General features: G+C 37.8%; 1 protein-coding gene across 2 annotated transcripts in view; it reads right to left on the bottom strand.

Moving 5' to 3' along the window:
- Nucleotides 1-268: 268 nt before the first annotated feature.
- The window catches only part of APC (APC regulator of WNT signaling pathway), a 102,931-nt gene continuing 79,074 nt past the window's right edge, over nt 269-24,125 (bottom strand). Inside the window, exons 9-16 of one of the 2 annotated variants that reach the window (XM_055698400.1) lie at nt 23,753-23,875; nt 20,777-21,155; nt 19,426-19,521; nt 18,431-18,570; nt 16,725-16,802; nt 14,183-14,299; nt 13,355-13,569; nt 269-12,944 (exon numbers count right to left, since the gene is read on the bottom strand). In XM_055698400.1, the coding sequence (XP_055554375.1) occupies nt 6,383-12,944; nt 13,355-13,569; nt 14,183-14,299; nt 16,725-16,802; nt 18,431-18,570; nt 19,426-19,521; nt 20,777-21,155; nt 23,753-23,875 (7,710 nt within the window). In that variant the 3' untranslated portion in view covers nt 269-6,382. The remainder of the gene's footprint in view (nt 12,945-13,354; nt 13,570-14,182; nt 14,300-16,724; nt 16,803-18,430; nt 18,571-19,425; nt 19,522-20,776; nt 21,156-23,752; nt 23,876-24,125) is intronic. The other variant, XM_055698401.1, reaches the window with a different exon arrangement.

Here is a 24,125-nt window from a genome sequence, read left to right as displayed (position 1 = left end):
GTTTGTTCTAAAATGAAACATGTAAGAGAACAGAGCGTATTACTGGTGAACCATGTGTCTCTGAGCTTCTTTTTTCCACTTACTTTATCTGAAACACAAGTACCACTAAACAAAACTGCACGTTTTTTAGAGAGTGTTTGTTCTGATATGCTGAATCCTTGCTCAAGGGTCTTAACAGCAACTTTCTTTTAAAATCAAATCATATTTCTGATACAGAAAACAAGACGTCTAACTTTTAGTAGTAGCCAAGAAAAGAATTCCACTCTGACAAGGTGCAACCAGGAGGAAATTTTATATAACACTGCAAGGAATAAATAAATTATGCATAGCAAGACTAAATTCAGAATATGTATACTGTGAAACGAAATACATTAGAATAGTTGAAGAAAGAATTACAGAGTTAGGATATAAACAGTAATGCATCTCAGGCAGAAGCAAACAACAAAACTGAAGGGAACTGTGGGCTGAGATTGTTCAAGAGAAACAACACTTACAGGTGGGAAAATGCATCTGATCTCAGAGGATGACAATTTAATTACCTGCAAAGAACCAGCACAAGCTTTATGCATGTTAAATCCCACCAAAAAGTAGGGCATTAGAGATACTGTTTGTACATATGGCTCGAGATCTGGACAGAAGTGCGTTTTACTGAGTGAGAAGCTCCCTCTGCATCCTCCTGATATCCTAACTGCAATTCCACAGCCACTCAAGCAAAGGATGCTTTCACAAACCGCAAAATTAGAATAATTTCCTGAAATCTTGAAGTGGCAGAAATTCATAAATATGTAAGCCTGTAACTGTGTGGAAATTTCCTAAGAAAGGTAATTTGCAGAACTATGCTAGGGAAGCATTACCCAGTAAGTAAACAGCACATCTGGTAAACTGAAAAGTTGACAACAGAAAACCTATGTATTAAATACATATTTTATATTAACATTGGCATCAAAAATTGACACCTGCATTAATTACTGTTGTGAGCTCTTAAGCTCTTCTGCACCACAACAAATCCCCTTGCACTTCCAATAAGTAACAAAACACAACACGTAACCAGTTAACTTACCATTCTGACTAAAAACTCAACCTTAACTACGTAACATTCTCTATAAACACATTTAAAGATACAATCTATTATTCTGCATATAGGAAACTATGAAGCAGGAAGCATATTTCTACATGTGATTTGAAATGAAAATAGAAGCATGGGCATCTCTTCTGGTTAAATGTAAAAGTGCAAAGGACATGGCTGTGGAACCAGAGAGTGAATACATTTGGGTAATTTGGTATTAAGAAGGTCCTTGAAGATTTAAGCATGTGGAGGAAGCCATGCTTCATATTAACTGACACTTCACTTCCGATTTGCAGCTTAATCCATCACACATCTCATCAAGAAAAAAGCTGTCAGACAGGCAGATGCAACTTTGCAAGGAATTACAGTAGATGCATGAGGTTATGTTTAGGTGGAAGTCTACACGATTGTTAGTGACACTCTTATGGCTGTTCATACTATTTATTGAAAGCTAGATGAGAAAAGCCAAGTCTGCGAGGCATCTGGTAATGACAGAATAGAAGAGCTTGTAGAAGTCCACCTGAACATTTTCCAGATCATCCCTACCAGTAGTACTGTCTTCATTAGGGAAGGGAGATGTTCTCTCCCTCTTCAAGCCTCTTCTAGAAACAACTAGCTGCAATAAATTTTTACTGGAAGGGTTTACTGCATTGAATTTAACATTAGAAATTTTAAAATTGTCACCTAGAATCTTACATATGGTAGGAAAATGTGTTCTTTGCATTTTTTTCATTTAGGAAAAATTTATTTTCCACAAGCGCAAACTATAGACTGATGCAATACTTCTAGTTAGTTGTCAGAATTTCCAGGATAAAAGGACTTACCCCAACATGACATACTTAAATGCAAAGCACTAGGGGCCATTAGGCAGAAGGTCAGAGTGAACAAGAGTAAAAATCCCTCAACTCTAATTTGCCTTTGCTCTCTCAGAAAGGGTGAAGAACAGGTTTAAAACTTGGCATATTGGCTTAATATTGCCTCTATGGCTTGATCCAAACCCACTGACTGCCCACATAAAGGAAGCTATCCCAACCTCTACCTACCAGCCCTAGCTTTTATTTTCTTTTCTGCTGGCTCCAGTGGCACTTGTCGAGCAAATTCAGAATGCTAAATGCAGCACTAACCCTATTCCTCCCACCAGTTCTGCTAGCTAGGTAACATGTGAACTAGTCCACTGAAAGGTCAGTTGAGAGCCAGGATTCACAGCCATGAGCATGGAAGGAAGAAAACTTTCAATACTGCAGGCTGTTTCTTCGATTCTAGAAATAATATGGATCTTCATCCTTAAGAAGAATGAAGAAGATAATACACAGCTATCTTCTTGGTAATCTCAATTTCTGTTAAGGGGGATGAGAGGACAGACAGTTAGGAAGTACTCCAAAGCAACTGTCAAATTCAGCTGTCACATTATCAAACAGAAGTTTTGCTGTTTCATGGTCTACCGGTATACTTTCAAAATAAACCCTCATTAATTCACGGTCAAAGTGTTCTGTCTCCTGTGCATCTTATGCCATTTACTGGGGAAGACAGGGAAGTATGTCTCTAGAATAGTATGGCTTAAAGTCTCTGAAACTGTCCCTTTTCTTTCCCTCCCCCTTTACCCAAGACAGCAACTAACTTCTCAAAGCCATTAAACATACTAGTCTATGCTGAAGGATGCTGTTCCTTACTCAAGTTCATAGCAGAAACTATACTCGTATTCTGCAGCCAAATCCTGCTTGAAATAATATTCCAATCTCATCAGGAAATCCTAGCAAAGGCTTTCAATTTTTAAGTTGTCATCTCTGACAGAGTTCTGAGAATATCTTTAAGGTTTCAGGGGAAAATACTCTCGACAGAGAACTGCGCGTGAAAAACAGAAATAGATTAGTTCCCCTTTAACATTTGCAATATTTAGTCAGAAGAACTTTCAGCAATAACTTTAACTGGAACACACTGCAAGAAACTAAATGAATGTACATTTTGAAAAGTGAACTAATTACAATTTGTGAGAAGGTCAAATTTCTGCGTTTCACATCAAGAGGACAAAGATGTGTCAGTCTGAAGTGAGCTTTATGAGTGTATTTTCAGTATAAACTCAATTTTAATTACAAGTTTGATATGTTTTGGATATGATAAGCTAATTCAAGGACAAATAAAAGTCTGAGCACAAGTCACAGAAGTTCTACCAAAATCTGAGGAAAGAAAGGCAGCACATCCCAGAACAGTAAAATGAGCCTTGGTTTCCTTAGCTCCTTGCTTATGTTTTGCCTTGACATAAATAATGTCCTTTCACCTGCTGTGGCAACTTCATAAAAATAAAAACAAGAACAACTGTAAATCTTCAGCAGCATAAATCAAATCTGACTGTCCTGGATCTAGGCATCATTAACAAAATCCAAGACCAAATATACTTATTGCAGCCATTTTTTAAAAAAAATTATATTTCTGGAATCTGTTTTTATAGTTAAGCTTAGAATATAACTTTGTATCCCCATCACTAACAAAAATCAAACATCACAGATGTCCTTAAATATTCTAAAAGGCTTTTAGTGGATACTAACCATTTTAGATAAAGAATCAGAGAAATGTAGATCTGGAAAGGATTTTGAAAGATCACTTAAGTCCATCTCTGCACACAGGCAATGTGAAATATACTATAGTCTATCCCTGTGAGATGTTTCATAAACCTTTTCTTAAAACTTCTATAATGGAAATGCAACAACTTCCATGGGAAGCATATTTTAGTGTATCACTACCCTTACAGTTGGGAAGTTTCTCATCTGTCTTTGCTACAAATATACGTTACTTATGAGGATATTGAGAGACTTCCCAATTATAATGGTCATGAACTACCTCCAAAACTATCTAAAGAAGCCACTACAATTTTCAAAGACATTCTGGTGTTTGATACGCATACAACTACTTATTGTTTCACAACTTCAGATCCCCTTGGTTAGAAAACTGAAATCAGAATTTCTTTACTGAGATTCAGTTTACATTTAAATTCTTAAATTGACAGGAAACAGATGTAAAGCTGGTGATAAACAACTATCTTGGATTATATGGTGTATCTTCATATTAGTAGTTAAAAGCCCAGCATAAAAGAAGTATCACATCCATATGGTGTGACACGACCACAGAAGCGGGTTTGCATTTTAAACTCAAAAGATGGACTTCAGTATGCTGCTCCAATAGGAAGTCCTGACTTTGAACACATCATATAATCTGTCTCTATTTAATCTTTAAAAGGATGCTAACATTCACATTAAAAGTTTTGTGAAGACACTATCTACAAAATATTTCAAAATCTAACATGAGGAGTGCTGCTTAATTCACCAGATGCTACAGAAACACAGCACGTCTCTCTAAGCAAATCTGACAGGAAGCAAAGAAAAAGACCAAGAAAGACACTTCTGCCAAACAGGTATTTTTGGTATTGGCTTTTAACTTTATCTGAATTGACTTCTGTCTGCTGACAGTATCTCAATTCTGTTTGTAAACAGTGCATGTCTACAGTGAATTCAAGATAAAAATTGTTTCTTTTCACCATCAGATGGAGTACAAAAGCCACAGGTGTGATACACTTTGCAACTGTGTTAAAGCTACCATAATGGTAAAATGATCTATTTCAGGGCTTCCTGAAATCAGAGCATTTTGAATCCTGAATACCAATTACTTAGCTAACTTTAGAATAGTCCAGTCGATAAGCAACAAATTTGACATACTGTTTCATGGTTTGTTCAATCATGCACAGAATGGTTAATATCCTGTTGTCTCACATTTCTACGTTAAACCAATTCTCATCTAAATTCAGACTGTATTTATATTTTTAAAGCACAAATCTGTCCTTTCAGCATTGTTCTAGCACAAACCATATTTGCATGAAAAAAGGCTCAAGGCAGCAAATGTCCTGGCTTGTGTATAAAACTGTTTTTCTACTATGACAACAAATGTCTTGCTGCCATGGGATTCTTGCGATATTTTCCCCTTAATAATTTTTAAAAAATAAATTAAAAAATGCATTAACATTTCAAATAGAATTAAAATTTCATCTTATAGTCACTATTTCACATTCTATATTATTTCTCCCAATGAAAAAAAAAAATCTTTCGTTTTACAAATATTATTTTAATAAACACAGTATTGTTTCAGGCTTGCAGTCATGAAAACAATTATACTGCTTGACTACTGGAAATACCCTGCCTTTAGCCTTGTTATGCACCTGAGATGTGTGAAACTGTCCCAATTACAAATATATTACAGAAGACGCAGGCCCTGATCTGCAACTGTCGTTAGCATCCTGTAACAGCCATTTGTAGTGCTAAGGAAGAACAAATACTGGAGGTGCAAGATTCTGCTAGATCAGGCCCTAAGTGTAAGTGCATTATACAACACATTATATGGTGACATCTCAAAAGAAAATACTGTATTTTTATGTAATGCAGAAGTAACACACACAATTTACATATAGTAATAATTTATTCTGAAATGTTCACTTTAGTCTCTGTTGAGACATCACCCATGTCTCATTAATAAAAGAGCAGCCATCTCACCTCAAATACCAGAATATACAACAAGTTACAGCATAGCAAAAAAATTCTACCTACTTTAAGATAAAATCTAATTCAGGTAAAATAATTTTGTTCAAGGTTTTACAGTTACACAGCTTTTTTTTTCTTTTTTTTGCAGAGCACAAAGAAAGTGTAAATCGTTACACCAGAACTATCTATGCACATTATGTGACCACAGAAATGTTAATCATTACTTCAGAAAATGAACCATCAGTTCCATTCATGCAGAAAAGCAGGCTGGGAAAGCTTGTTCAGCAGAAACCATATTACTGTGAATTTCACAGCCACATGATTAATTATTGGGTTAGATGGACTCACAAATACTAGAACAGAGTATACTTTTTTGCATAAATAATAGCAATTCTTCCCTGATGTAGTTTAGTCAGTTTGTAATCTAGAAATGATTGATAAAGCAATATGACTATCATCTCTATCTGCAATGTTCCATGATTTCAACGACAAGCAATATTTAAAGGATTATGGGATGGGATGCTAATTAAATACATGTTAAACATACTGTACAAATATACTTGCATTAACAATTTTATTCCAAACTCAATCAGGTATTCCTCCAAAATATTACCAGTGAAGACAAAGTATACTATCAAATATGGCTTCCAGAACAAGGACCTTCTAACAAGAATCAAACCTATTTACAACAAATAAAAACAAAAAAGTTCAATCCCCAATCTTTAAGTTTCATCTGAAACAGTTTCTAAATAGCTGCTGTATTTAATACAGTTTTGTTTATTTTTTGTTGCACTTAAACAGAAGTTACCAGGTAAGAACCAGAATGACGTTTAGGACTCTGAGTTCCACTGGAGTCTGGATTTTCAGACTTGGAGTCGCGTTTCTTCATGCTGTTATTTACTGGTGTTGGTATTTGTGATGGCCGAGCAGAACTACTGTCCACACTACTCTTCCTGCGGCTTGGATTGTAGTTGAAAGGAGTCACTCTTGCTGCAACAGCACCGATAGGGGAGCTATGTTTGCTTGAGCTACTGGAACTGAATGGTGTACGCTCGCTTACAGTACTTTCGTTATTTTCTGGTGTGGGAACAGCATTATTCTGCAGAGGCTTTGTTTCAGTGCCTTTCTTGTCTGGACTCTCTATCTGAAAGAAAGAGTTCAGACGGTTTTCTAAACCAATGGTACGAACAGGAACACCTCCATTCCCCGGGGTTTGTTTTTCTTGCGTCTCTTTAGAATCTTTACCATTCACACCTCCCTTCTCTGAAACACTGTCAATAACAGGGGGAGTATTTCCAGTTGGGGACCTTCCAGATCTAGGATTGTTAATTGGGCAGTCCTCTATCCGCACCCACACATCCTCTGTCTTAGAGACGGCTGGCGCCATCTGATAGATGAGAGTTTTGGAATCGGAGCCATTTGTGGCACCAGAGAAAGAATGCTGAGGATCATTCATTATCTGAGGAATTTCGTTTTCTTTTATTTTTCTCCAAGTGCCTTTTGCTGGTGCTTGGCTTTCTTTACTTTGCTTGTGTCCAGAAAGAGAACTTCCGTGTTGCTTTTCATCTTCACTTTTTGCCTTTTCACTGGATTCTGAGGAAGCTGACAGAATCGAGGAGGAACTTCCAGTTCTTCGCCAAGTGCTTACACGAGGAAGTGATGAGGAGTGCTTACTATGCTCACGCTTCCATGTTCCCGATCTATTGATCAGCAATCTAGAAGGACTCTCAGAATGAGAACGAGCTATATCATGACGTTTTGCTGGTCTCCCATCATATTCTACAGAAGGGCTCAGATTAGAGGGCAATTTTCGCCAACCACTAGTCTGGGCAGCTGAATGAATGGATAAAGACATATCTGGAAGAGACGGACTTAAAACTGGGGTCTGTAGTTGCGACCTTGTAGGAGAATCTGACCTGGAAGGAGACAGAGATTCAAACGAAGCTGACTCTTCTAATTTCCGTCTCAGAGTTGGGCTTGGAGCTTCTTTAATAAAAGTTGACTGACGAACAAGAACAGGTCTCTCCGATCTGTCAGATTCACTTCCGCTAGATTTTGTGGATGACATTCTGGATAGTTCAGTCTTTTTGTTTGATCCACCACTGCTGAGAGCTTGGTTTAACCCTTTTGAAGCAGACTCACTTCGTGGAATACTACTGGTACTCTTAGGTAAGGCAGTTTGCTTTGTAAGGTTTTGCTGGCTCATCTGCCTGCCTGGTGATGTATATGACATTCTAGCTGAACTCGAAGATTTAGTCGAAGCTGTGCTAGGAGATGATGTCCTTGGCAACTGTGACAGTTTGTTGGGAGGACTGATACCATTTCTTCCTGGGGAAATTGAGTTTCGCCCGGGAGATTGCAGAGGCCTACTTAACGGCTGCTGTTGAGGTCTAGATGGAGTGGAGTCTCTAGACCCTGATCTAGAAGGTCCTTTACTTGATACACTCTGGTTCAACCCTGATGGTTGCCTCGTTACAGGAGCTGGCTCAGGTTTCACTGATGACTTGACTCCTCTTGGAGAACTCGTCAGACTTTGGCCTTCACTGGGACTCTTGGAGTTTGCGTTTTTGAGTGGGGGACCCTTTTTGGAAACAGGACTAGTACTTGAAGAACTATTTCGAACTCCTGGAATATGTATCATTGTCCTACCACGTGAAATTGAAGGCACACTTGTCTGCTGTGGCTGCTTCAGCTGGCTTGAAACTTCAGAATTGGAGCGAGTTTTTCCTGTAATTATACTTTTATACACTTTCTTCCCTCCTTTGATTCCCCTGCTTTCAGATTCTACTTTTTTAGACTCCAGTGTACTCTTCTCTCCTGGCTTAAGAATTCTTGGACCTTTATTACTAGTGAAAGGTTTTTCTTCTTGGTCTGGGGTAAGATGAAACGGAGACCCTAGAGAAATACCAGATTTCAGTGAAAGGATAGAATCAGAGTCTGATGAAGCTTGCCTAGACAGTGACGCAGCAGCCGCAGCTTGATGCAAGCTACTAACTATAGAATTTGCACCTTCTTGTATAGCTTTCCAATCAAAGTTCTCTGAATCAGGTGAGAAACCATGTTCTGAATCTGGCCTCTGTATCTCCCTCAAATCCAGCGTTAAATCTTCTGCCAATATACCACCTGTATTTCTGGAATTATTTTTTTCACTTTCACTCTTTATTCTTGAGGGCTTTTTCTTCTTAGGCATAGCAGAACTAATGCATTCCTGCAAAAGATCATCTTCTGAATCAATACTAAGAGAACTCAGAGAGCTGTTTCTGGAGAAACATACAGGAGTATCTTCAACATGAAATGACTTAGGTGCATAACCAGAAGTCTGTGGTCTGTTTGATTCCATCTGTGGATCTGGAGCCTCAGTATGTTTTGCAGGTTCCCCTTCTTTGTTGTTATTGTTTTCTTGATCAATATCACTGAGGGAACTAAGAGATGAATTGCGAGAAAAACAAACCGGTGTGTTTTCGATGGCAAAATTCTGCATTTTTTCATCTGTAGCTGCTCCTCTGTCTGGAATATCTTTAGTTGACTGAGAGAAAGTTTTAGGCTGGCTTCTGCCTGTTGGGTGTTTCTGACAAACTTGTGTCCTGTTACTTGGCTGCTGATTTGAAGACTGTTCTGGATTAGTGCAGCCTTTAGTTTCTGTTTCCTTTGTTTCTTTTCCTTTTCTTAATTCTGCCTTCTCCCTTGAAAGGTCAACATCATCATCATCAAAATCTAAAGAACTTAGGGAATCATTCCGTGAAAAACAATACGGAGTTCCCTCAATAGGTGTGTAATGATGAGGGGAATCAAATGTAAAGCTTCCTCTTACACGCTCTTCATTATTTGGCAATTTGTCATTAAAATCTCTTGAATTATTTTTAAGATTCTGTTTCTTTGCATCTCTGTTCTCTGGATAGCTTCTGTCAATATTAACATTGCTTTTAGGCTCTGTGGCTTTTCTTATACGTGTTCTATATTCATTATTTTGGGGAACAGGCTTTACTGGTGACGTTGGCTTCTTTTTCTCACCTTCTGGTTGGTTTTTATTACTTAGAGATGAAGATGCTTGTTGAATTTGATCCATTATCTTCTTCACTCTGAAAGGTTTGTGACTTTTTCCTTTTGGCATAGCTGAGTTGATGCACTCAGCCAGAATATCACCCTCTTCTGTTTTGTCTTCATCCAGGCCTGGGGCAGTCACAGTTGAGCTTTTTGCTCTCTGAGAGTCATTGGTACTTGTACCTTCCGTAGGAATGGTGTCTCGCTTTTCAAATTCCCTGGACTCTGCTCCCATTCCCACACTGTCTACATTGGCCAACTCACTTGGGGGAGATTCTATTGTGAGATCACTCAGAGATGTAGCTGTTGAAAAATTTATTGGTGTACCCTCAACACAATATACCCGTGGCATATCATCTCCTGGTGTAAAACTCACATGCTTCTGGGACTGCAATCTGCTTTGTGAAGGCAAAAGTTTGTAAACTGGCAACTGGCTAGGCTTTCTGGCTACAGGAGGAGGTATTTTTGGAGCAGGTGTTTGAGAAGGCTTTTTGGCTTTACGTGAAGACTTTGTTGGCATTGCAGAAATAATACATGCTTCCAGTATTTCAATATCATCATCAGAATCATCCAGAATGTCTTTTTCTGCTTCAGCAGGCTTCTCTGCTTTCTTCTTCTTGTTATCCTTTGTATCATCTGACTGTTCAGGTTCCACTTCATTTCCATGTTCATTTTCATGAACTGGAGGCATTATTCTTAACTCTGCATCTTTCTGTATAAATGGCTCATCAAGACTGAGAGCACTCAGGCTGGAAGAACAAGAAAACCCATCTGGTGTGCTTTCTGTAGCAAAATGTAACAGTGTATCAGCATCTGGTAGTACCTGAACTCTTTGGACAGCTGCATTTACAGCTGCCTGTCTAGGACCAGGCTCTCTCTTTTCCGCACTAGGTACTTTACCTTTAGCTACATCTCTTTTTACTTGAACTCCCTGAGCAGGCGGCGGCGTTTTACTTCTGCTTGGAGGCATTGTTTGTCCAGGGCTGTCTGGAAGGTCACTGGGACTTATAATACCACTTACTATTCCACTGCAAGGCTCACTTTGAACTGAACTAGCAATTGAACGGCTTTCAAAACTATCCAGGGAACTTACAGAAGTGCATCTGCTGAACATGAGTGGTGTTTCCTGCACATAATGTTCTGGTGGGCTTTTAGGAGTCTGTGCACCACTCTTTGAGGGAGATTTGGCACCTGAAGAAAATTCAACAGCTTTATGTCTAGAGGAATCAGAAGGAGACAAACTAGAAGTCTGAAGTCTACTGGATTTTGTTCTGATGTGTTGTGATGTTGATGTGATTTCACTTACTGCACCTTCTGTAGGTAGAGACCCACTGTTCTCCTTTAGTTCTGATATCTGTAGCGTGTTATTAGCATCTGCCACACGTGTGGATTGATCACGTCCTATTTCATCTTCAGCTGATGACAAAGATGACAAAGAGCTACACCTTGAAAAACATATTGGGGTATCTTCCACACAGTAAGTCTGTATAGTTTCCTGATTAATAGAGGGAGTTTTACAAGAGGCAGTCTTTTGTGCATGACCACCTCTGTTCTGGGCAGAATTTGGGTGAAGCTGATTCTGTCTCTTTGAACCAGCTGAGGGGGCCGATGTGCTCCCACTGCTTGCGGAAATATGGTCAGTTTTAGCGTGTTGCACTGAAGAAGTCTTCGGAAAAGTGAAAGATGGCTTCTGAGAAGGAGGAACTTCTGTTGAGTATTTTAAACTATAATCAATAGGCTGATCGACATGATGTTCCTCTTCATTGTACTTTATGCTGTAATTAGTTGGTCTGTCTTCTTCTTCCTGTTGTTCCTCCTCAGAGTAACGTTCACTATAGTTGGTTGGCTTATCATCATCATAATCATCAACCTGGCACAAGGACTGGTTTACTTTCTGATTCATTCCAAGAGATGAGCCTACTCTGTTCTGATCTGAACCACTGGATCCTCTTGATCTGAAGGAAGAAACACACTCTTGCTGTCCAAAAGGTGACTGGTATTTCATGTGTTTATCTTCTCCACTTTCAGTGTACACGGGGTAGGTTGCATTCTGGCTCCTTGACTGCCTTTGTTCATTTTGTTTCATTTCATCATCTATTATGTGCTTAGGCCTTGCCCATCTTTCATTCTGAGAGGGACTTTGCCTTCCAGAATTTAACTGTTCATCTGAGTATTTAAGACTATAATTAATAGGAGTGTCTAGCTCTCCGTCATTGTCATCCATATGATTTGCACTATGAATCTTATGTGCCAAGTCTGCTGGATATTGACCATAACTACAAAATTTACTTTCATCATCTTCAGAGTAAGATTCAATGGAAGGTTTCATTTGGCCTCTTTTACCATAGCCATCACTGCTGCTGACACTATTTAAACTATCATTTGAAGCTCTCTTGTATTCCATTTTTGTGTACGGGATAGGACATGTCCTGTTTGAATTCTCAGGTTTAGGAAAGTATGTGTTTGAGTGAGTGTGGGCAGTGGCTGATCTCCTTGGGGCATTTCTGTCTTCTGTCAAACAGTGCATTTCTGAAGTGGAACCAGAACTTCTGTCTTCTTGTGGAATATGCATGCTTGTTACTTCTTCCATAACTTTGGCGATCTGAGCTGCAGCGGTAGAAATCTGCATTCCTATTCTCTTAGAGGAGTTCCCAGTATTCTCTGCAGTAGGATGATAGGTATTTAAACCTACCGCTCGATCCCTATCAAGACTTCTGTCTTTCTCAGATCGAGAATTTTCTATGTTTCCTCTACTGGAAGAGGAGGAGCCAGGCAATACCGTAGTATTTAGATATGGCGAAAGTACAGTCATATTACCAGCATTAAAACTCTCTGATCTGCATATACCATCATCATGCCGACTGGAATCCAAGACATAGTCACTGTATATATTTTGCTTATGTCTCTGCTTATTACGGTGAGATGCTTTTGGGCTTAAATTATCAATGTTGTCAAAAGTCTCTGATAAATGCTGAGCATCTAATTCTGCTTCCAGTGCCTTTTGTTTTCGGACATGAAGAGATGGTAAGCTTGATCCTGGAGACATAATGTTAGCATCCTTATATTTTGCTGGCCTGTTTGCCATGAGGTTTCTTAGAGCTGCAGCACTACCCATGGCTATCATTTTGTGTTTTGAGTGAATGAGATTTTTCAGCATGCTGACTGCTCCCATGTCCCACAACGCCTCCTGATCCTTTGCATTTCGTGCAGAAAGATTCCACAGGGTCCCACATGCATTACTGACTATTGTCAAACTGTGTGACTTCAAGTGTTGTAACAAGGTTTGTAAGCAGCTGTTCTCTCGCAAGATTTGCCTGGTGTTGAGTAATTGAAAATAAACATCAGTAGTGGCATTTAAGAAGGGTAAGAGACAAAACAAAACAAAAACCTATTACGCTAGAGGCAAGTTTTGCCCTTAGAAGGAAAATCATGAGTTCTCCAGTGCAAATTTATCTCGTATTTCCTCTAGCTTTCATCTGAATGCTAATCAAATCCTATTACAAATACGAATAGTTAGCTTTTAGTACAGTTCACCATTAACAAGCAGTAGGTCTTAACCTCTTCGCACTTTCCTGTTATTTAAGTGAAATACTTGCCTTATCAAATGCATTAAAAATTAACCGTACTTAACTACCATACTTAGTACATGCATTCATATTAAGACTCAGAAACTGTCTAATACACATGTGGAACTGCTGAAGATTTTCAGAAAAAATATACCTACCTATGGTCCTCATTAGTAGCAATTAAGCTAGAAACGTTTCTTAGTATTCCTCCTCCACTTTCTATAATCGCTAAAGTGTTTGTTTGGCTCCGGTATGTCAGTGTGCTGACTAGAAATGCAAGAGCACCATCAACAGCACATATATCAGCTTTGTTCTCAGTACAATGTGCTGACAAATTCCATAAGGCACTCAGAACACTTTTTAGGGTGGATTCCTAGGAAAATAACAAAATGACATATTTAGAAAATTAGAGAAGTTTTCAACTATTGATCACAAGCTCTCAGAAATTAAGTTAGCTTCAAGGAGTTATTTTATGTTCCAGTTTCTACTTTCTGGGCTGGTAAGCCTGATGCAGGCAGCAGTGCACATGTAAATACTTCTGTTTGATTCTCTCCTTCAGCTATGGATTTGGTATTGCTTTCCTCAAAGTTTTCAGAAATGTGTGCCACAATACTTGCTGGCTGTAGTTATCTATTCACTAACTCAAAAGAGGCTTTATTAAATTGCAAAATTTTAAAAAACAGCTGTTTCAACAGCACAGCTCATAAAACTGAAAGGCAAAAGCTGTCAACCCTCGTAAATAAAAAATTACAGAAATACTAGTGGTATTGAGATGTCACTGCTGCACTGTGGTCTGCTGCTATGTTAAGTCAGAGCAACTCTACTCTTCAAACCTTCTTTATATCTTAAATAATATCTTAAATACTTCTACCTAAACCATCCCAAATATTTCACCAACTTTTTATCAAAAAAAGGACAGTATTTGTGTTTTGTGTAAAATAAATGCAATCTTTCCAAAATTTATCTCAATCAGTTATACACGATACCTTCTTAACTTCTAAAGCACATTCCATCAATGCTTTCACACTTCCAACTTCTCTTAGAGTCTTTTTACTGTTTACATCTGCTCGCCAGGACAAGTTCCTCAACACACTTGCAATGACCTGCAACACATAAAAGAAAAATAATGTGTTTCAATATAGCTACTTTAGCAGGTTACCAGACTTTCCTTCTGGATTTCTGGAATGCTATGGATTAACAGTGGTCACGTTCAGTATCTGAACTAAAATTTGCTCAAATCTGCTTTTTGTTGTGTTGTCTGCTAGACTGTTCTAACATTTCAGTATGAAGTTTGATCAAAGGCTTTTGTGTGTGGGTACCTAAAAAGAAAGATTCAAAATCAGGTTCCCTGTTTTCCAAGCTGGTTGAAAAACTGGTCCAAAAATTCAGATTTGTGCTCTACTCTGATGTCTGCAGTAGACCTACGTAATCTCAGGAGATACTTAATTATATAATTTTTTTCTCAGCTATTCTGCTTGTAAAATAGAACAGTTAACATTTTGCTTGTCTCTCAGATGGTATGATTACTTTGATTAATGTTTATGAAGCTTTTTAAAGCCTTTAAAAAATACACTGTGTCTTTTACAATCAGAATAGTTATCTACAGAAAACGAGTAGCTGTTCAGCCTATGTCCTTGTCCTCGGCAGCAGCTAGACTGAGGTAGAATTGTCACTATAGCGGACAACCCTTACATACTAAACACCATCCATTTATGGGCTGCAGTAAGCATGTATTATTCCTTGTGAAATGTATTTGATAGAAAACGTTTACCTATGGATGTTCTCATTGTCACAGAAGTGCATAAGCTTGTTAGATTATGTGATGAACGCTCCCCTGCTCACACGGACGAGGGAGCACAGGGAGGCAGTGGCAGACGGAAGAGCCCAGTGATACCCCTCCCTGGCGGCTCCTGTGGTGGGTCCAGGAGCAATCATCTCACCAGGGGCCCATCTCGACATGCCCAGAGGAGCGCAGGGGCCCAGGGGCAGGCAGGAACCCAAACTGAGGGCTCTGAGGGGGGGGCACCCTGTCCAGGCTCTTTCCAGGGCTCTGCCCGCAGGTCTGCAGCCCCATGGCCCAGGTGTGACACCCATTCAAGGAAGTCAACGGAAGAGCTCTTTGCACCTTCTGGACCAAGGCAGGTCAGTCCAGAAGTCCTGACCTAGGGATGTGGGCCATTTTATGGTATTCAAGGGAAGAGCATTCTGGAATTGCAGAAGACTTAGTATGGGATGGGAGGACCCAAAAGTTCCAAAAGCAGGAAAAAGGATGGATCCAGGTGATTTGGAGTGGTACAATATTGGGTAAAGAACAAGGATAAGAGGACAGAAAGGCACAGTTGCACCTAAACAGTCAGCTGGCTGATACGCTTATATGGCCAGGCCCTTTGCCCAATAAGCAGTCTGTCCCATATTCTTATTAAAAACCATTTCTAACTTTTCCTGAGTGAGGGACTTCTTTGTGTGCATGCATATGTATGATGGTCTACATACCAGTGGCTGGAGACAAACCACGGGTCAAAGGGCCCATGCATCCGTGACTTCCTTGTCACTAATAGTAAGTATACTTAGTTTCTGCCCCAATACCAAATCAGAGTTTACCCAATAACCTTTGCTGTAATTCTAATTATTTTGTAAATCGTAACTAGCTAGTTCCTCCTCTAGTGGAGAAATTTTTTTGTGTTTTAAGAGATGAAGTAAATTCTACTTAAAATTCTTCTTTTATCTGGTAATTCACTCAAATTGCAAGGAAAACAGGGTTTTCCTTCCCAAAAGCTGTTCCAGTTTGTTTACTATATATTCATTAAAATGAACTGTAATTTAATATTTAATAATATTAAACAAGTTCCATACCAATGAAGAACAGTTCTGCAGTCCCAACTCTCAGGATCACCCTAAGCACCTCCTGAAGACACCTATTTTCAGGCTGTTTTCTTTACACAGCAGGAGCTATTGGAAGAGACACTCAGGTGTCACACTGAACATCTTGCTCGTACTTAGAAAACTTCTTTGGGAGGTGCCGACGTCAAGGGTAGTTATGTATGACTCGTCAAATCAAATGCACATTCTCTTTCAAAATGCAGCTTCATCTACTATTATTCCCTTATTGTTTACTTGCTGCAACTTGTAGGAGGAGTAGGAGGAACTGCAATACTGTATTAACTCTCTGGGTAATCCCAGTCCATTAGCACCATCACTAGTAAACTAAATTAGAGAATCTAAGGTCACTCATATCTATCTTTAGAACTGGACTTCCACTAACAGATCCATGTGCTATGCGTGCTTTGGTGAAAAAACAGAGTATGACCCTCAGATAAGCATTATTACAAGAAGTTGTACTTACTTCAACTTCATGAATGTGATAGAATTAAAGTATAAAAATAACCAGTTGCAAGACTAGGTGAATAGAAGGCAGGTAAATATTAGAAAAGGAATACATTATTTTAATACAATGCAGTGAAATTCATAGGATGAAAAGTGATGGAAATGCCCAAGCCGAAGAGGTACTTAATCTCAAAAGGACGGTACCTGCTGTAAGTCTTCACTTTCAGATTTTAGTTGGGCTACAAGAGCTCTCATGCAGCCTTTCATAGAACATAATGTAGCCTGTTAGGAATCAGAGCAAGAAAATAAAATTAATACTATTTAACAACAGGTTAGGTGGCTTGCTTCTGCACAATGTTTTGATATCTTAAGCTGATCATATCTGAAGTTCAATAAAAACTTAGTAATGTATGTTGCCAACAATAAATATCTGGTTTACAACTACTAAAAAGTTAAGTGTAACTATCAGTTTCTATTCTGGACAATACATAAGCAGCAAAATTGTGCTACATTTCCTACTTTTGACAACAGATCTAGGACTTCATTGGGAACTTTACTACCTTAGCAGCCTTCTTGACCACGCACCAGAGAAAAATCACCTTTGAGCTGGCAATGTGTTATTACCTACTATCTATCAAGTGTCACAATTCTATTTTTTCTTTCAAATAAACATAGCATGAAAAGTAATATGAGTATTTAAAACTGACACAAATGTAACAACATTTCTGACATCTGAAGAGTAACATTTTCAGAATACAACAGCAATTGAAAAAAATGTAAGGCTTATGTTGAAATTGTGACAAAGCACACTTTAGAATTATTCAAAACCAAAGTACATGTTAAAGCTGTACTACTCATCAGCTGGACAGCATGTACATTTACATCTCCGAGTAGTTTAGTTTATGTTATAAACCCAGTAACTGCAGCCCTGTAGTGGTTACAAATTGCATGATATAAAGAGCAAATCTTTTGTGAAGCAATTCATTTTCTGGGCAACAGGCTGCCCAGAGCAGCTGTGGATTCCCCATCCCTGGAAGTGTTCGAGGCCAGGTTGGATGGGGCTTTGAGCAACCTGGTCTGGAAGAAGGGGTCCCTGCCCATGGCAGGGGGGCTGGAACTAGATGATCTTTAAGGTCTCTTCCAAGGCAAACTGTTCTATGATTCAATCTGAAGCAAGGACTTATGCTTTACTCTTGGCTAAAACTTGGAACAAAACCCAAGTCATATAAGCCTGTTATTTCCATTCACTCCTGAAATGTCTTCCTCTAGAGCAGAAGGATAAAAGTCTTCTCAGTACAAAGTTATTTGTAAGTTCCATAGCTTGGCAAACTCTGGGGCAAGAAATAATTGAAACTTTCCATCTTTTGAAAGCAGGGCCCTTGTCAGAAATTATAGAACCTACTTTCTCTTATAATAATTTGAAGTAGTGCCCATTATGAGCCAGATACATTCCAAATATTTAAAAGCAAGCTCCAGCCTGAAGGAAGAGGAAATTTGCAAGATTTCAGAAAGTAGTAGTATTGTTAAGTAACTGACAACTTTACAAAATCTGACTCAATTAGCAGTATTAGTTCAACATTCTCGGAAAAAACAGCCACTATCTGTAATCTTTGTTCCACAGCCATTATGTGCTATACGAATCTAATGCTCATAAAAAATTAAGCCAATAGATAAAATCCTTACTTTCAGTGACATTTTTTAATTTAGTATGAGAGTTGATACTATACTTGCATCATACAAAGTTCAGTTTCTGGTGCTCTCTGTCAGAAACAGGACGTAATGACAGATATTTTGAACTTCTGTCTTGAGCTCAAAACTCAGTAACTTATCCTGGAGACTTTCATCATCCACCTTGAGAATTACAATTCAAACATTAACTGAAATTACTGTGTTTAAAATTCTACTCTTACCTTGTTTGCCACATCTCCAAAAGTCAAGTTTGTCAGAGCCATTCCAGCATACCTCCTTAAGGTAACACTATAGTGATCATTTGTAAGTCCATACATTTCACAATCCACTTGTAACAGTTCAGCAATGGCCTGCAAGCCTCCTTTGAAAACAAACAAGTAAGAAAATAAATAATACCTGTACTCTATCATACATACCAATGAACAAAGTGCATTTTTATGTATACAACAAATGTCAAACAACTGAAAACCAGAATGCTCAGAGAAATAAACTGTTAAATACTGACTCTGGATCTTGAATCTTGTACTTAGTAACAGCTGAAAGGTATGATAACACGACGTTGAGGTTTCAGGGCAAAATGGGAACAGGAGGAATTACGAGAAAGTTAGCAGTACACTCATCTTTTAATTCCACCCAGCCAAAATCATGTTTTACCAATTAACTCATACCAGCTACATAAAAGGCTATTTAGTAAATCTGAGTATTACTGATTTAATTATTACCACTGAAATTATTTTCTGAGGAAAATAAATAAAATATTTTCATTGATTACGAAACTGGCAAATTAAGGAAAATTCCATGCACAGAATTTACTGACATGAACTAAAAAATTCAGGCTGTTAAACAGGAACCAACTCAGGACAAACAAAACAAACGCAAGACACCAATAAAAAATCTCCCACCATTGAAAGTATTCTCCATTGTAAGTCCAATACTTCTAAAATTGCACATATTTCCATAATAATTACGCTCTTCCAAAATTCACAATTCATCCCAGGAAGTGTAACTGACAAAATTTATCTACTGCAATATGGTCTGGTTAATTTAAACTGCATTCATCACTTAGAGGGCAAAAACTGACACAAACAAACTGATGATCTGTTTAAACTAGTAGTAAAAAAAGCAGTAAAAAAATGTACCAGTGAGGTACATGGCAAGTGTGAGCATTTCCAGAAAGCTTTCCGAAGAAAGTCAAGAGAAATACATTTGGCCTTACCAAGTTCATTCATTGCATGTCTGTGTTCTTCATCAAATGAAAGTTTCATCAGAACACACACTGCAGGACAGATCTGATGATCCACTGGAGCAGGCACTGATCCAGAAATAGATAACAATTAGTATTTCCTAGGCGATTTTGCCTAGATTATTAAGTACCCCAAAGCAAATCTAATTTTAAAACAAATCAGTTTTGTTCAGAGTTTGTATTTTCCCAGTAATCCATGAACAGACAATTAGTTAAGAATGTTACTAACAAATGTGTGTAGTAGAAATATATTTGATGCTAAAAAGAAATTAGGGAGAATCCTGAACATATGCATTAAGACATATGACTCCCAGTACAAAAATTATCATATTACTTTTAAAAATTAATAATCTTAGTGAAACAAATCAGTAAGGTTAAATATTCTCATGGTATTAAATAATGTCACTTAATGTGATGCTGTTTCTTTGGGTATTATGTCCTTATGAATGGTTAATTAAACTTTTTTTTTTTTTGGTACTGGATGATCTCAAAGGTCTTTTCCAACCTACAGTATACTATGACTCTCTAACTGAGAGGTTTTAAGTCCATATTTTTGTGAGTTAGATTCTGGCTAATGCTCGAATGGTATCGGTACATCGGTACATCAGTACATCATCTTCAGAGCACTGCTCCTGCTACATGGCTCTTGCAGTAACTCCAAAACCCATGACAAAGCCCACTGATTTCAGTGGTACGTCTGTCAAGAGACACCTACAGACAGTATTACAAAATACCCTCAATTCATAAAAGCAGCTAAGCAATGCAGAAGGTTATATCCTTTTTCTGACTGTTCCCTGAGAAAACTCCCTTACAGTGTCACTTTCATATTTTAATACTGAAATTTTTCTTACATGCATTATAAATAACAGTTCATATGATATTGAATAGACTGAGATTATTTAATTTGTGCTCTCTGTCCCTGTCCTAAATGAAATGTGCCATCTCCTGAATACACCCGTATGAAAAACAACTTGGCATTATTTACCTAAATGCTTCATTATTCATTAAAACGTAAAATAGATGGAGTACATATTCAATATTGATTTACACATTATAAATATAAACCACTAGAACTATTATCTGGAAAGCACACCAAGGTCTATGATTTAAATAACAAGTTTCTAAATTGGGTATCATAACTGTAATAGGTAAGATTTCCTAACACTACCTCAACTAAAAAAAAACCAACAAATCTATACACACATACACACACATATATATAGGAAAACTCACATTTAACAAGTCAGATTAAAGTTGCACTTTCTGCAAATTCACTATTTTCAATATATCCTTGAAAAATTTTTATATGGCTTGCAGAACCTACTTGGGTTTTTGTCTTCATCCATGCCTTGTTCATGTGCTTCCTGCCATTCCCAACACGTTTCACAGTAAGCACGGATCTGCTCCAGAAGATGGAGCACACGGATTTCCCGTCTGCCTCGTTTGTCATCAGGCTGGGAGTGAATGATGTTATGCAGTGCTGCGCTGGCTCTGGCACGGGCCTCTTTACTACCACGAGAGTTTCCTAACAAGACAGAGTCTTTATCGTTGCCATGTAAAAGCTGGATGAGGAGAGGAAGACATCCAGACTGACGCATGGCTATGCAGCTGTCTTGGGAGCTAGACATGGCTAGCAATGTTCTTGACATGTCATCTTTATCATGAGTACCAAGCATTGATAACAATGAATACACCATTTCCACCTGCAGGTCAAATGATTTTAAAAATACAGTTACATTTAAAAAATACACATAAAATTAAGCTGAAATGAAATCTGAATGGTACACATGAGCAAAACCCCCTTATTTAATGGCACAAAACCCCTGTGCTATTTAGAAATAACTACATACTACTACTACTTCAGCTTTCATAATTAAAAATCTTACTTTGTCGTTAAATGGCCAGAAGAAGTGGGTGGTAGCTGTATGTAACTGTATTAATCTTTACGACCAATAGCAAAGACATTCAAATTTCCATTGTACAAGAAGATTAAATAAACATGCTAATGAAAGTGTTTCAGTTTGAGAAATCTAAAAATATACTTAAAATTAATTGTCTTAAAAAACCTGCGTTCTGTATGAATCACACTTTCATGTAAAGATGCTCTTCAGTGAAAAACTCTTTGTTGTGTGGTATTAGATACAATAATTCAGACAAAGGATAAGGACGATTACATTAATTTTTAAGTTTAAATTAAGCTAAAAAACCTGCCAACTATGTATTTCAAAGTTTTCCTTTAAAACTTCTTCAAATTAACATTTTTTGTTACAATGACTAATTTGCATATGGACAAGATTATTTATTGCAAATGCAAAACTGAAGAGTTAAATTAACACTTTTTCAAGTTTACAGGGATAAAACCAGTAAAGCAAACAAATGCTCATTTAATACATAAATAGAATACTGAGCATCTGTAAAATTAAATCAGGGCATGCAAACTCAGCGTTACACATTTAATTTGGAGTAACCAAATTTCTCATCAAAAAACAGCAATTTTTGAGGGATTCCCTTGGCCGTCATGTAATGTAGTGGTCAATGCACTTTTTGGTTTGTCTCTCCCACTCTTGTTTTCTTCAGTAATGGTTTTACATCAAGAAATGCATTTGGTTCTAGTGAACTTTCAGTAGAGTAACAGGATGTAGAGGATGATTTTAGATACTACCTAGAAACTCCGAACTCCTAAAGCCAAGATAAACAGAAACATTCAAAATCAAAACACAACATAAAGAAACTATCAAAGGCAATTGTAAAGTAGCAGTGTGTGGGTTTTTTTTTTTAAGAAGGAATGAGTTTTTGGACTGTTAGGTAAAGTTTTCCAGTAGGAACTAGATATTTGCACTGGTTACCAGACCAATGAATGATTTTATTTGGTTTCTTCAGAGACAATTCAAATGCACCTGAAGATGAGTACAAATACCAAGTTACAAAAAAACTGGATAGCAATGGCTAGACTAAGCAGCAGGTTTGTTAACATGTACTTCTCTAAACAGTATGGGATTGCTGAAGCAATAGAAATCTTAACATGTGAAATTGTATGATCACATGCAAAATCCACTGAAATAGTCTTGGAAAGAAGCCAATTTTATGACAGCCTATCATCCCAGTTTGGAGATCCTGTCTTCTTGACTGGGGAAAATCAAATAATAGCATTAAAACAAACCACTTGGATTCTTAAAGGAGAGTGAATTGAGTCTGCTTTAAGCATGCCTCTTGACAGATATTTCCAGTGGCACCTTTAATCTAGTATTATTTGGATTTGGAAGCTAAAGTTTTTGTCAGAGAATAAAGCTGAAGAAGCCACCAAAATCTGGCCTTCAGTTTGCAGCAAATAATAGTATAGGAAAACCTAAAAAAATAACTTTGTGTCTCTGTATACACACACTGCCCACAGACACATCTCTTTCTAAGTTTGTAAATGCATTCCTCCATTATGATTCTCTAAAACTTTTTCCTTCTTCTCTGGCATTAATATTCAGCTTTTCCCACCCACAGCACACTCAGTTCAACCTGTTTCTTTGCCTGTATCCTTTCACACTTAGTCCCTTTCCCTACCTGCAGGGCTCTCCTGTTTGCAGCTTTTGGGAATTGTACAGTTTGCAATGAAAACTTGCAGACAGACAGACTAGCTGATGTCATCTCCACTTGGAACTTGCATACAGTGCAGGAACAAAACTACAACATTGTAACGCTGTTTTAAGTAATTAATACTATGTCAAGCTAACAGGATCTGCTTCCCAAAAGACTGTGCTCAGCACACCGATAGTCTATACTGCTGCCGATTCCAGAGGCAGTATAAACTTCAATGGTTCATAAACACAATTTTGTGTTACAGATTTCCCCTTTTCTACCCCCTCTCTTTTCACGCTGCACATACTTTGAGCACAGTCTTTTGTGAACAGGTATTCATCACCTTGAAGGGCTTACATAACTTTGGGGTTTTTTTGTCATCCATTCAATTCCTTAACAATTGCATCTGTTTCATGGATTTAGACTCTGGAAAAGTATTCAAAGAACTGCTCTTATAAGCGTTAGCTTTCATCATAGATTATAAATCAATACCACAAGCTTTTTAGATACTCTTGTAATTTCTAGCAATTATTTTTTCCTTACCGTAACAACTCTTAACTGATCAAGTTAAAAAAATAAGGATTTCTCTGCATATATTTTAAAAGGTGAAAAAAATATTCTGTAATTTTAACTCCATAAAATTACTATGCGTGGATAGATTGTTCAGCTATTAGTAGTACTATTAGCAGAAACAATGAGGTTATTGTATTAGTAAAAATGTAGCATTAGCGACCTGTGGTTTGCAATCTTCGGTTACCTTGGTACCCAGGTGACTTGTCAGTCTACGAGGAACAGAATAGTTGTTACTAGAGCTCATAACACTGGCTGTCTCGTGGTCCATTCGAGCAGCAGAACCCTACAAATTTAAACAACAATTCAGTATAAAACAAAGTCTGAGTGAAAAAACAACTACTGCCTAATTCAGTTTCAACACTTAGTCATGAACCGTCAACTTAACTTTTGCTAAGTCAGGTCCTCTGCTGTGACACCACTTAGAGGTTACTGTTAGACTGGGGTTTATTAACCTCTCTTCCTGAAATTAAGTCTCAATAGTATTGCATTTTCAATAGGATTATTTTATAATTACTATTTTCACCGAGAAGGAG

This window comes from Falco cherrug, chromosome Z, assembly GCF_023634085.1.
Source record: "Falco cherrug isolate bFalChe1 chromosome Z, bFalChe1.pri, whole genome shotgun sequence".
In the NCBI taxonomy this organism is placed as follows: domain Eukaryota; kingdom Metazoa; phylum Chordata; class Aves; order Falconiformes; family Falconidae; genus Falco; species Falco cherrug.
This window is presented reverse-complemented; position numbering and strand designations above follow the sequence as displayed.